The following is a 15,643-nucleotide window of genomic DNA, read 5'->3' as shown; positions in this document are numbered from 1 at the left end:
AAATCAAATCTAGTCACTCATTCATTCATGTTCCAGTGTAATTAAAAAAAAAAGTATAAATAATTTTAATGTTACAATTGGATGAATATTATTTTATTAACAGTAATAAAAATGTTAACTGTAAACCATTAAAAATAAAAAAAACTAATTTCAAAGTTTGGCCAGTTTTAAATTTGATAAGTACTTTAAAATTTACAGATAGAAGAATGGCAAGATAAGGTAAATGCTGACATATTTCTATAAATTTTTCATTCGTACAATACTTTGTGCCATATTAATACTATAAATGATAAGTACTAGAACACAAACAATATATACCTAAGATACTAGTTAGAGTTCTCATTCATCTGAATTTTTAAATTTATAATTTGTATTACTTTATTGTATTAATGTATAAAAAAATCCAGTTTAATATTTAATTATAGCTTTGTTCTCTGCTAACTGAAACTGGTCTAAGATTCAGGTATGAAATGTTTTCTTAAATACAAAATCTTATTTATTTGTTTTTCATAACAGACAAAAAACTATATTTGATCAGGATTATATTCCCATAGCTAGACTAGAGGTTATCTGATGAAAAGGTGGAGATTAAATGATTCCCTCTAGATAATAAAGTGATTCTCTTACTGACCTCCGTGACAGAATGGATGGAGGTTGCAAAGTCTTCGTTTTCAATCCAGAAGGTTCTGGGTTCAAATTCCAGATAGGTTTTGCATTTTTCATTCTACTAATATATTTACTATTATATTCCTACGTACAAGCTTTACTATGCACAAGTATAATTGTAGTGAATATCTCACAAAATAGGTTAAAAATTAAATAATTAGAAATTATTTCCATTTTAATACTACTTATTTGTAAAAAAATTCACTGAAATAGAGTTTCAAGTTTAAACTTGAAAGTTTTCAGTCCAGAACAGTAAAATCTTAGAAAAATGTGTATTTTATGAAAAGAATTTAATTATATTATTTAAGTGGTAATCTCAAATTCTGAAATAAATTATATATATATATATATATATATATATATATATAAATTTAGTACTGTATGAAATATAAACCACCAAAACACAGTAATTAGATAAATTAAACTTACCATATTAATTTCCAATAATCAGTTTTTGTGGGATCCTGCATATTCAGTTGGTATTGAATTCTATAACTACATTAAAGTGTATTCATTTTATAATTAGCCAATCTGCCAAAATTGTTTTTCATTTTAAAAATTTTGAAATTTATTATGAACTTATATGCAAATTCTGGAACGTGCTTTCCAGTACTGAACAGCAGAATTTGCATATAAGTTCATAATAAATTAAAAAATTTTTAAACCAAAAACAATTTCAACAAATTGACAAATTATAAAATGAATATACTTTAATGTAGTTATAGAATTCAATACCAACTGAATATTAGGATCCCACAAAAATTGATTATTGGAAATTAATATGGTAAGTTTAATTTATCTAATTATTGTGGTTTGGTGGTTTATATTTCATATAATATTAAATTTTATTAATACAGTAGTAGTAAATATGTTAATGAATTATTTGAATTTTCAAAAAAAAAAAAATATTTATATATAATTTAAAAAATATATACATAATAAAAAAATTGTAACAATGAATATACATTTATATTATAGTTATAAAAAATCAATTGGTAGTATATTAAGGTAAAAATAATAATAATTAATTACTTAATAATGTAAAATATAGTGCTCATGTAACACTCATAAAATACATACAGTTCTGGCCGTGATTGAAAATAAAAGAAAAAACTTTTTAATAGAGTTTTATTATTATTATTATAAATATTGATTAAAAAATTGGCCAGGTGCAACGATGGAATTGTCAAGAATACAGGTATAGAGATAGAAATTAAACATTAATTGGTCACAGCTTAATGGCTACACTGGACTGCAGTAAACAATGAGGCAGTAATGAATAATCAATCATGTATAAACAAAAGTTAGATATAACATATCTAGTGCTGTCAGAAGATGCACATGCAGTCCTTTATGACCATAAAATGTCATCATATTAAGGGTGATAAGTAATTATCAGTGAGTGGATAACACTGTGCATGTCAGCCTATAAATCCTTTTATGCACTTTCCTGCCTAATGCAATTAGCTATCTTGTATTTGCTTAGAATCAGAAAATCTTTAATTAATAAAACAAATTTTATTAAAGATTTGTAAACTTTCATATGAGTTTTAGATGCATTAGAATTGATCAAGATCTGGTTGTTTGGAAAGGTTGTGTATCTTTTTTTTCCTGTCTTAACTTTAATAATAATTATCATTTGAACTGATAAATTCATACTTCAGTATTATTGTTATGAGTATTAATAAATGTAAGTTGTATTTTAAAGTCAATTATTACCAGAATATTTTTTATTTATGTTAATTTATTACTATGAAAGAAACTGTGTTACTGATATATTTTATTTCTCAATAGTGGAAACCATGAAAAAAGTTGAGACAATTTTAAATTAAAAATGGAAAACCAATGAAATTAACATCTTAAAGAGCTTGTGCGTGGGTTATGGAAATGGAATTTTGTAACATATATAAAATGCCATGTCTGACTAGGATTCAAACCAGAGACCTTCCCGGATGATAGGCCAAGATGCTACCATTCACCATGGAGATCAGTGTATTTATAAAGTTTTTAAAAGAATTTTAACAACTGAAAAAAAATTCCTAAGAATAGAGTTAAAAATCTAAAAAAAAAGACTTTTAGTGTTTTTATTAACATTATTATATTGATACAGTCGTCTTTGATGAGTCTGTCTTTTGACATTTTCAACTGAAAACCTTCCATATTTCTTAGTTTGAGCATTTGCCTTCATTTTATTATACCTTCTTCCTTTCTTAATGTTCTGGGAACATCCTAATTCTTTTTCTTCTACTTCTACTATTTCCTAACACTTTTTCTGCTAAGTTACTTTACTGAAGGTATTTTCTACTTAGGATATGATCTAAGCAAGATTCTTTCTCTTTTTTATCTTCATTATTCCAGAATTAGATCACATTTCAGAAAATATGTTCTGCATTTCATTAAACACATTATTAATGTTTAGTGAATATTTGGTCAAGTAAATTGGTAACAAAGAATTTCTATTCTTTAACTTAATTAAATAAACCTGGATCAGTAATAGCTGTAATATCTAGATGCAAATGATGCTAATTACACTTCATTAGAACTGAGTTTATATTACAGAAATGTAAATGATATCAGATATGTCAATAATTTAAATGAATAAATATTTTTCCATGAAAAAATTATATGAAACTAACATTTGCACCTGAAGTTTGTAGTATTTCTTCAGAGCTTAAAATTTTACCCTTTCTACCAGTAATAAAATTGGAAGTTAGCATACTCTAATAATCCATTATGTTATTATTAATATATTTAGCTTTTTTTAAATAAAGAAAAACAAGTACTTTTTTTAAATAAAGAACATGTTTTCAACTGTTTTATTAAAATCATAGAATGATAAAAATTTATGAGAAATTCAATTGTGTACAAAGTAATCCAATTTAAAGTACCATAAACACATTTAAAAACACCTCAAATTACATTATTTTAGGCTACAAGCACAAAATTAATTTAAAAGATTTGTAATAATGTATTGATATATTTGTGATAAAAGTTGAAAAATATTCCATCTGATAATCTCTCATTTAGAAATAAACAATAAAAAGTATTTTAAGTTGATAACTGAACCATTAAAAATGTATAGTTTTCCAGGCACGTAATTTTTAATTAAATTACATACTAATCCACTGATAAGATTTAAGTATTAGTTCAGAATGATAACTGTTCATTTAGAAAGAAATAGAATACCCAAGTCAGTAGGTTGAAACAGTAAAAAGAAATAATAACAGAACTATTATTTGCAAGGACTAAAGTGCAGTTTATAATGCATATTATACATCTTCATTTTATTATTGATTTGAAATTTTTTTTAATAATTAGAATCAAACCCCTTACTTTACAAACTACATAATTTTAGAGCTGTGAGTAAATTTTACTTTTCAATAATTATACAACTAAATTCATTCCAGTAATTGTAAAAATTTAACAAATAAGTTGAATAAGTTAAAGAACACAAGCAAAATCTTTAACAAAAATTCCTGTAATCAATTTTCTTAAAAATTTCCTTAAAAAATCTTTAAGCAAATTTCTGTAATCACAAAAATTTTCTCTAACTTATTAAACTTATTTGTTAAATTACATATTACAGTGTCGCTGAATAGCTTCAATAGCACGTGGCACCTACAGATAAGCATAACCTGAAATAAATTTAGCTGTATTTCAAAGTTCTTGATAAGGATAAAAAAGCCAAAAAAATCAGAACTGAATGCTTATTATACAACAGAAATATGGTTGAAAAAATTTCTATATATTTTTCATAAACCATACTAAAATATAATACAAAAATGTTATCATATGTAATTGAGAATAAATTTAGCCTTAAAAACAATAACATAAATAAATAAACAAATAATTTATTTCCAGAATAAGCATTTGATTGGTTTTATTTTTTTTTTGATGAAATAAGCAATTTAAAATATACATGTTTTTTGTGCAAAAACAATAAATGATTTTGATTTTAATAAAAGAAAAAAATATTTAGGAGAATGTAAACTCTAAATCATAATAGCTAATTCAAAAAACCAATAAAACATTTGGTCATTTCATTCTGATTAGAAAAAAAATACAAAAAGTTCAGCGTAGTTATTGATCGAGTGAAATGAGGTACTGTTTTAATCAACCTTTTGTTATTTTGTTCATTTGAGTGGCTTGTGGCACAGCTGACAGAATTCATTTTATGATTTTTATGAAATTTTGCAATAAGATTTCATGCTATTAAGCAGAATGACATGTAACATTTAAAAAAAAATATATTTTTATTAACATTATTTTAAATTTTAATAATATTAAAAATATTAATAAATAAAAATATATTTTATATTAATATTTTTTTAAATTTTTTATAATCACTATTTTTAGTTTATCTTTCAATAGCTATATGTTAAACAATCACTCCATTTTAATGTTTGTTTCTGAGGCAATTCTACTACTATTGTATATATCATTGTGGCTTTCTCAGTAAACTAATAAGTACTTAATCTTGGTTTTTGATAGATTAATTTTTTGTTTATTCCCCCTCACCTTATTTACTTGTTATAAATAAACATCTCATTAATAAAATAATTGAAAAATACATTTAAGAAGTACCATGGGATTGTAATAGGGAAGACTCCGTTTTTGACAATCATCCAGTGTCCCTAAAAATAATAGTAACATTATTTGTAAAAAAATAAAATCATTTTTGGCAACAGTTAAGAATTTCGACAAACGGTTTTGACTGACAATTTTGTTTTGTAATTCATTCTAATTTTCAGTTTATTAATTCAATTTTGTTTAGAGCTCAATTTATTAAATTCATTACAAAATTAATAAGATTTTCCATTTACAAAACTAACAGTATTGCTTTCAGGGTAGTTTAACCGCATAAATTAATATTTTTCTTATCTTGACAACGGATTGGATTTTAGATAACATACACATAATGCAGAAAATAAACTTGCTCTTTATAAATATATTTATACTGAATTATATTTTTATGTGCATACAAATAGTGAGTCATAGCAGTATTGTTGATATAAATAAAGGAATTTAATAGTTTTAATTTTTCAGGTACCTTGGTTAGGAAGTCTTGAGAAGAGCGCATGTTCCTCGAGGAAATTAGATTCCAACTCCTGAAGAATCTCCCAGAGAGCGAGACCAACCTGGCGCATGGCAGCCACGGAGGGCACAACCAAGGACCACCGTGTAGCACGGAATTCCAACTGAAGTCTGTCATGAGATCTGCCGCCACCAGTTCTCCACTAAGTATAACCAAAAATCAACTATTCTTTTATTTCATTCATAAAAAATGTACTAATTTAAATATACTAGATATATAACACTATGAATAAAATTATTAGTTATGATGAAATAAGGTTTGAAAATTATAAATACATAAAAAAAAGCTAAACCTTTTGTAATAATACATCAAACTAAATTATATTATAAAATGTTTCCACTTGTTTTTGTGACCATCTTCAGTGACCCACAAAGGATAATTCAAAATGTTTTTAGGAATATTTGTGATCATCATCTTAAACAACTATTCTTGAGAAAATAATGGACGAGTCCTCAATGAGTCATTGAAGATGTTGAAAATGTTTTATAGTAAATTTAAAAAAAAAGTTATAAATTTCAGTTTAGTGTTTAGTTGCAAAAGTTTAAATTCAAATTTATTGCTAACTGCATCGACACCAACATAGAGAAAAAACTAAACATAGCTACTGAAACTGATTTGGATGCATTATCAATTCAGAAGTACATCATCATATTAAAATTAACATTATAATTAATAAATACTGGAATGATACATTACATCAGACTTTCACTTTATCCATATTACATTTTTTCATGTGGATATACCAAATCTCATCCACAATATAACAAATAACTTTAACAAACATATAATTTATTTAATATTCTGTTTTAAATGCTATTTGTAACGTAGTGAATACTTTTTTCATTATTGAAGCAAAATTCTGAAATTTGTCTATAATTTAACATAACTTTATTGAATCTACACCAGTTTTCTTAATAGGTAAAACTACAAGAAATTGGAAAAGCTTGGTTATAATGTCAATTTATATGGTGGAGTGGTAGCATTCTGCCTTTCATTCAGAGGTTCTGATTTCAAGTCCCAATCAGCCACGGCAACTTCATGGTTTCTTATGTTTTTTGGCATGAAAAAGTGAATAAGATAGGTTTCAAAACTGCATCTCCTGTAGTTTTCATGATATCCAATTAAAATAGAAAAATTCAGTGATGAAAAACACATTTTCTTAGATTTTTAAGTACAATAACTTTGTTAAATGACTAATAAATGTGTAAATAATAAATGTTACGTGGTTTAATTGTTTTTGACATAATTTGATTGTGTTTAATTATAATTAAAAATAATTATTTCTCAAAAATAACTATTTTTGAGAATCAAATCTGAAGAAAACCCTCATTCTGTAGTTGAATCAAATTTCCAGCAATGTCTTTCGGTGAACAATTGGTGTAGCATAATCGACAACCAATTAATAGGCCTTTTCATACTAGAAGAATGTCATAGAGAGAAATAATCTGGAATTTTTAAACAATGAATTTCTTACAGAGCTTGAAAATTTCTCATTGGTGAAATGAATTGAAATGTAGTGTGAACATGATTGAGGGCCAACACATTTCACGAATGAAGTAAAACAATTTCTTAGATGAAAAATTTATTGGTAGATTGATTGGATGTATAGGGCTGGTCCAGTAAATTGGACATTCAGATCACTGGACATTACTCCCTTCGATTACTGTTTATGGGGATGGACAAAATGTAAGGCATAGAAGCAAAAAGCATGCAGAAGTGAGTAACTGATCACTTGCATTCTCACTGATGTTGCCCTCATCAAGGAACATGGAAATATCATTAGGCTGACAACAGAAAATGTAAGGAAAAAAGTTGAAAAGTGAGTCGATGTAATATTGGAATTTTTGAACATTTATTGTAAATTAATAAAGTATAAACCACAGTGAGTATTTTTTTAAAAAGTAAATTAAGAGTATTTTAATTTTTTGAAGATCTAAATTTATTTTACTACAAATAGTTATTTATAATTTTTAAAAAGTGAAGCATTTTTTAAAGTTTCGTTCTGTTTTGTTTTTTAAAATAAAAGTTGATTTTTTTTTGTTTTTCATTGACTTTATTACATCAATTTTCTTCAGTATAAATTCTCTAAAAGTTTTGATGGTAAAATTTACACATTTATTAATAATTTCACAATGTACTTCATGTAATGCATTGTACTTTAAATTTAAAAAATGTGGTTTCATTATTGGATTTTCTGATTTATGTCGGATATCATGTTTTGTGGGAGATATTCTGGGAACTATGATTTTATTTGATTATTCAGGTCAAAAAACATGAGAACCATCAAGTTTACCTCTTATATAATTTCTGAAACTGAAATCCGGGTAAAATTTTTCAGTAGCAGTAACTATGTAACAAAGCATTTTTGGACATAGGGTTTGTATGTACTTTCTTCCTTTTTTCAAGCTCTAGAATCAGTTCCAACTATTTCCCTTTCCTTCTGAATCACCCTGGCTTTCCCTTTCCTTTCTGAATCAGCCTGTTTTTTAATAAGTAAATAAATAAATAAATAAATAATTGTTTTATAAATATTTATGATCATATTCTTTGAAACTTGGATACTATTATCAGACTAAGAATCACAAGTGAAAAAAAATCTTTATAATAAAAAGTAATAGTTATATACAATTTTTTATTTAATAAAATCATATGTAATAAAATGGTAATATAGATTGAATGGTATTTAAAAATCAGAAACAAATCTGTTAATAGATATTTATTGTAAAATATTGACAATAAATGAATATTAACAAAGATAACCGTTCAAAGATTATATTTTTCCAATCATATTTTTTACATTATTTTATTGATATAATACTACAACTGTAATACATTTTGTAATGTTTATTCATTTATTTAACTGAAACTAAATTCAACTTTTCAAATAGAATATCCAATCACTTTAAAAACAAGAGATAAATATTTAAAAAATATATAGCCTATGACACTTCTGGTAACATAAGGACCCCAACAACATACATAATGGGTCATACATCTAAATCAGTTCAGCCATTGAGCTGCTACAGTGGAACAAACATACACATATATATACATACACCATAAATACATTACACTCCTTTTTGGGTAGTCATATAATAATCTTCATTAATCATAACATATTATTTATAATTTAGTGTAAAAAAAAACTTTTTATAAGATTATCAGCTTTGCACATCAGGTGTAAACATTTAAAAAAAGACATTAAAAACACATTTATCAAAAAGAGAAAATGAAATAAAGTAAACAATTCATTCTTCTGACTAAAAAAATGAATACATTATGAATATTAAAAAAAACAATAAGTCCTTACTGAATTTATAAATATATAGCTGTATAATGTAAAATACTGGCTTGCTTGTCATAAAAGGGTTTACTATATATAACTGATACGTGATAATCAACAACACAAAAAAACAACCTAGAAATCCTACACATACAAGAAAGGTTGTTCTGTTCATCTTAATAGATACAAACAATAAAAAAAAAGTTGTATAAACACTGATGCTTAATAAATGGTCAAACATTATAATATAATGAATTTTTTACCATATTCTTATTCTTCAATTTGAAAATAAAACTGGCTGCAATAACTTGTATGTGTAACAAATAAATTTTTTTCATTTTTTATAACGGAGAAAACCATTCAATAATTTAATAAACAACATGAAAAAATGTGACATGTTAAATTATTAAATTCACAAAGCCTTTTGAAGTGTAAATTATAAATTTCTTCATTGTAATATCCAGTAGCTCTGTTATTAATGGCAACCATTTTAAATAACTTCATGTATGTAAATTAATAATATATTTGTTTGTTAGTTATATTATTTTTGTCAAACTTAGTGTGATTTTAAATTATGTATTATTCATTTATGACAGGATTTTAGTTTTTATGTAGAAAAATTCAGATCGTGAAAAAATTTAATCGGAAAAGTTTACAGGTTGTGACTATTTATGAGTTGTTTTTAAGATGGACGACTCATTAAAAAAAGTGGCTACTGAATATTCTTCTGAAGAGTGAGTTCAAAGTTTGCTCTAAAAAGCCTTTAGCAGAAGAAATTTCCAGAGATTTCATTAATTTTAAAATGAGTCATTTCAATTTATTCACTGTTATAATTAAAATTTATTTGTTCTTCCTAAAAAAAATTATTTTACATTTACTTTCTTAAACTCTCTCAATGCAGGCTCTTTGCAAACATAGAAATCAGATAATTTTATCCTTTTTTAAAATGTATTTCTTTACAAATTCAATTAATTACAGCTCCTTATGATTTATAAACTTTGTAGCGCATGAAAAATGGTAAATCTAATGTCATTCAAACCCATGATCTTCTGGATAAAAGGCAGAGACACTAACAATCAACCATAAAGATAAGTAATTTAAAAATGGCAGCGGAATAAGACAAAAGTTATGAGGTGTGGAGTAACTTTTATTGTAATGCCACTTTATTTTGTGTTTTTAAAATGTATGAAGTTAGTTGAACATATTACGTATTCTTTAATGACGAGAGAGAGTTATACAAGCTCATAAAAATGAAAAAAATAAAAATAACAGCAAAAAGTCGGTTAAGAAACTTACATTTTGGATGTATATGATAAAAAAATGTATAGCCTTTAAAAATTATACATAAACAAGTAACAATAACAGTAGAAGCTAATCAGATGTTAGAAACAATAATCACAACCACATAATATTAAAACGCTAATATCATGGTATAAATTTATTAATAAATCTGTCTAATATGTAAAAATATGCTAAAGAAAAATTTTTCTGTTGAGTTCTGGTTGAGAAAGGTTTGAACATTAATTTTACTACAATGCATTTAATAGTGTAAAAATTTCAACAATAATAATAAACAAAAGAAAAGTACCTGAACTAAATCTGATGTTTTCTGAGATTTTGCTAAAATTTTCGTTTTGTTGTCTAAAAGAACTATCTTGTCCGGACCAAGGCCTAAAAGCCTGGCTGCCTGAGAAACAATAAACAGTTATAAATATATAGAATATCTAAATGCTTCAATAACATAATTACAATAACAAAGATAAAGTCAAAATTAATTGTAATCCTTTTTTAAACAGTTTATCAGTAACATTGTAAAGAAGTATAAATAAAACTTAGAAGCGTAAATAAACGTACAGATTGTTGGAGCCAGCAACAAGAAAAATGTTACATGAACTAATACATTTTAAATAGATTATTCAATACATTTTACTGGTTTTAGTAAATATGTTTACCATCTTCTTATTATTAAATAAAAATACTGGATCCCAAACTTCTTAAACACAGGTTAATAATATTCAGAACTGAATCTATAAATATTTTAAGTTTACATTCTTACCTTTTTTAACTTATAAATTAACTTAAATACCTATTTATTTATTTATTATAAACAAAACTATTAACTTTTAAAATTAAACTGAATAAAATTACTATGACAAAGTATTTTTGATTTAAGTAATCATAATGTTTTCAGTCACTCTTGTGATGTTTAGTAACATCACATTTTTGATTGAGATTCTGTGTTATGGTTTCAGATGACATTATTGTTTGTGTTTTGGAGCTAAGAAGACCTACTTAGATTACTTGAGGTGGAGAAAACTGCTAACAGGATTAAATTGTACTTAATCATTTAATACCACAATGTTGTGTATTTCGAGGATTCATTACATGAGGTTATTTAAATAAATTACAAAAATACCTATGTTAACAAAGTTTTAATTAAATGGTAAAAGAACCAAAGGGATTACAAAAAGGACAAATGCATTTGAATACTTAAAACATATTACCAAAAACTGATTATGCTAAAAGTACAGACACAATTAAAATCTACTTTATTTTTTTACTACATCCTTAATACATTTCTTTACAAATAAGATTTAAAAAACTATCATCAATAAAATTAGCTAAAAATCCATTACAAAACATAAAGTATAGTATAATCCCTAAGTCAATATAAGTAGGCTGTGAGAATAACTGAAAAAAAATAACTTCATGTTTGATGAGTACATGGGGGAAAAGAATTTTTTTCAGTAAACTGCATTAAAATTGTTTAAAAACTTAAGACTAGCTTTAATTTCTTTTTTTTTATGTCTATGATTTTTCTGAACTGAAATATTCCACTTTAATGAGAAAAGGCCACTTTTGTCTTTAATGCTGCATATCTCTTCATCTAAGCAATGAATTGATACAAATAAATATGTAAATTAATGTAAGTGTAATTTTTCAACTGAAAGTTTTGTTTTAATTATTGTTTTGTTATGTTGAATATGCTATCACTATTGTTGTTATATAACTATATAGATACAATTGTAATCTTTTTGAAAGCAATTTTAATAAAAATACTTCCAAATATGATTAAATATACGTTTCAATTGATCTCATTTAAAATGTAAGTTTCAACTCAGAAATAGGATATGCCATGTTTAAAAACAGTAACAGCAATTGCAATTATGATTTTTAACAGATGTTAAGTTTAAAAATTTTGGGAGGTGTTAGAACATTTTTGATTCTCAATATGGGTGGAGGGCGAAAAAGTTTGAGAATCAATAAAAACATCACTGGAAGTTGGTAGTTATGAGAAAAAACTTCTATTAATCAAAAGCTTAATAGTTAAAAAAGTAAACATAATTGATTTATTAATTGCTGCTTTAATCTAAAGATTTGTTCATAACAGATAATTTGTTATGAACTACTGAATAAATATTTTTAGTAAAATAAATTAACAACATACAATTGTTTTTTTTTTTTTCAATAACAAATGTTGCACCTTACTCACTGTATTTTAAATGGATCCAGTATGTTGAGGATAAATTAAATGCAGAGACAGAACGAACAGAAAAAAGTAAAAAGAAAATTGAACAAAAATAAATTATTAATCAGAATTATTCAGAATAGGTGAGCTAACTGGTTGGTACATAACATGAGAGGAAAAGTGTTGATTTAAATGGTGCTAAAGGTCCTGCCTCAAGGTAGATAACCAGATGATGTTGGGAGTTTGGCTGCAGGTACAAGTTTCCTTATAAAACAGATGTAACAGATGCAATTTAGAAAATTATTAATTTTTAATTGCATTCTTTCACCTAATTGATATTACCTCTTATCTCCATTGCTAGAGAAATCTAATGAGATTTAAGTCAAATCACCCAGTTTTGTTCAATTTTCAATAAAATCCTATAACTCTTAAATCTTCTTACCCTTTTTAATTTCTGATGATTATTGTAACATTTTTTTTTTTAAGTGGCATGAAATGTTATAGTTAATAGCTACTAAAAAATACCAACAGCATACAGTGCTGTTGACATACAAGAACTGGTTAATGGAATAACATTGATTGTCAGCAATTTACTCACTACATAGTCTTTACAATCCACGATATTACTCCTAGAGACATTTAAGGTGGTGTGCAACCATCAGATAGAAAGAGATATAATTTACTGTATTACCTAGTATCTAGTAAGTAAGTTATTGGTTTTATTTAGGATTAATAAGATAAAAGTAAAATCAGAATAAGACCATTCATGAAAAATTATTCAATTTAAAATTTATCTATATTAGATAATTACATTTTCATTAAAAATGTAGATCTAGGTGGCAGGGGAGATTTTTCATAATCTAATTAGATAAAAAACATTCTTTTATGATTTTCAATAATTAAAGCAGCAGAATAAAAAAAAAGGTTACTGATGCAATTTTTAACAGTAGTATTTGGTAATAAGGATTCATTTTTATCATAATATTTTACTATAAAATTAACATTATTTTTTGTAATTATACTGCTTTGCAACATGCATTTTTATAATTCAAAATAGCTGTAATAAGTAAAACTAGGTATGAAAATTAATACTGTTCAGTCTCAGAGCAAATAATCAGGACACAGTGCTGTTAATTTAACTCCAATGATCAATGGACATTATTAAAATAAGCATTTAAAAAAAATTCAGGGATATTCATATTATATATATGCTTTTACTATATTTAAACTTTGGTCTGTCTTCAAGCAGCTGAATAATAGTAATAACCAGTCAATGGGTTCACAAACACTATTGCAGCTTGTTAATGTGCCCATACATATACTCATACACATTAAAAAAACTAACTGTCAATTCCTTTTATTGTTCAGGGAATATCCTCAATTCTATAAAGTTAACTAACTTTCCTATAAATATAAATGTAAAACAAAGAAAACTAGAGTAAAATCATTTAGTTTATTTTATAAATGTTGATTCACGTATTTCTGTTTGGTAATGTTTAAAAGAAAAAAAAAAGATAAATGCATTCAGACCATAATTCTCATAATCAGTATTTTAATTTGCAAAAAAATATTGATACCAAACTTTCTCAAATGGTGACTGGAAGTTGTTGAAAATCATAATTAAAATTCATTTATAAAAAAAAATATTACATCATTATAAATACACACACAATTTTTAATTAAAAAAATATATATAAAAAATATAAAAATAACAAATTATATATGCTACGTTTTACTAACTGCAGTATGTATTACCAAATTATTACCAAGTTATGATGACTAAGATATTATTTTTAAAATAACTAGAAAAACTATAAAGGTGCCGGTCCAATTTTAGCTAATATATAATTGATATAGTATAGCTATTTTTAAAAAATATGAGTCATTTGATCTATAATTTATTGTCAGTAAAAATAAATTAACCAAAAACTGAAAATAAAATAGTAAATTCTCAGTGTAACTCAACTGAAACAGTACAGACATTCAAGTGAACCTAAAAATAACATGTAAATAAATTTAAATATGTATTTATTTATACAATACTTTGTAAACTTAAAATTATGCTTTTACTCAGAATAACAATAAAAAAAAATACATACAAAATACATACATTTGTGTATGAAAAAAGGTTTGGAATATTTTTTTGGTAGCTTATTGTTATAATTTAAGTTCTACTTAAGTGGGGAGTAAATACTCTAATTTCTCTAATAAATGAAACAGCTAGTTGTAAAGCAAAAAGTATGTCAAAGAATCAAAAAATTATGAATATTGTATTGCACAACAAACACGTTTTGTTTTTCATTTGTAGTTCTGATGCATTAAGAAAAGTGCATTGTGTATGAATGAATTGTGAAAAACATTTATTATGGTTTAAAAATTAAGTAATCTTAATATCTTGAACTTGGAACAAGAATAATGCTCTTATTTTTTTAAATAAAATAGTTTATTTAATAAATTAAAATCAGATATTTGGCTAACGTCACTTTAAAGATGTGTATTACATGCAGTATGTAGTTCAATGCAATACGTAAAACAAAAATAAATGTTTGTAGGTGAAATGGCTCATGCTTAATTAGAATTCTTAATAAAGTATTAAATAGTTAAAAGAGAATTTGAATTATAACAGCTATGTAATGTAACACCCAAAATTTGCAGAAATTTATACATATTATTAAATGCGTATGATACACACATGCATTAGCAGGCTTACATGTGGACTCATTTATAGAAATGTGTGAAGTTTATAGCTTTGTAAGAACTCCATAGGATTAATATTCTTTGTTTAAAGTATAAATTACCTTTCAAATTTATGAAATTGAAACATTTAAAAATTTTCATTACCAAATGCTTTTACTGTAACTTTACAATTATACTTTTGAAAGAGATTCACATTAATTATCATGGCTCAATATTACTTATTTAATTAAATTTAGCACCAATAAAAATATAAATCAATAATAATTCCAAAAAGATAATACATCAAAGATTGATACGTTTGAGACAAGATGAATAAAACATTTAATTCATAAATTTGGAACAATAAAATAGAAGTGAAAAAGAGATGAAAATCATTTCAATAAATATAAGTGCCAGTAGAAAAATTAATAATCTGAACAAAGTTTATAACAGT

At 24.9% G+C, this 15,643-nt stretch overlaps 1 protein-coding gene across 5 annotated transcripts in view; it reads right to left on the bottom strand.

Moving 5' to 3' along the window:
* Window positions 1-15,643, bottom strand: part of LOC142325503 (1-phosphatidylinositol 4,5-bisphosphate phosphodiesterase epsilon-1-like) — a 1,691,101-nt gene that overhangs the window by 64,796 nt on the left and 1,610,662 nt on the right. For all 5 annotated transcript variants that reach the window (XM_075367353.1, XM_075367348.1, XM_075367349.1 and 2 more), the window contains 2 exons: window positions 10,633-10,731; window positions 5,717-5,903 (listed from right to left, as the gene is read on the bottom strand). In XM_075367353.1, the coding sequence (XP_075223468.1) occupies window positions 5,717-5,903; window positions 10,633-10,731 (286 nt within the window). The remainder of the gene's footprint in view (window positions 1-5,716; window positions 5,904-10,632; window positions 10,732-15,643) is intronic.

The sequence above is a fragment of the Lycorma delicatula genome, chromosome 5 (genome assembly GCF_047948215.1).
Source record: "Lycorma delicatula isolate Av1 chromosome 5, ASM4794821v1, whole genome shotgun sequence".
NCBI lineage: Eukaryota > Metazoa > Arthropoda > Insecta > Hemiptera > Fulgoridae > Lycorma > Lycorma delicatula.
Note: the sequence above shows the minus strand (reverse complement) of the source record. Positions and strands in the feature narration are given on the sequence as shown.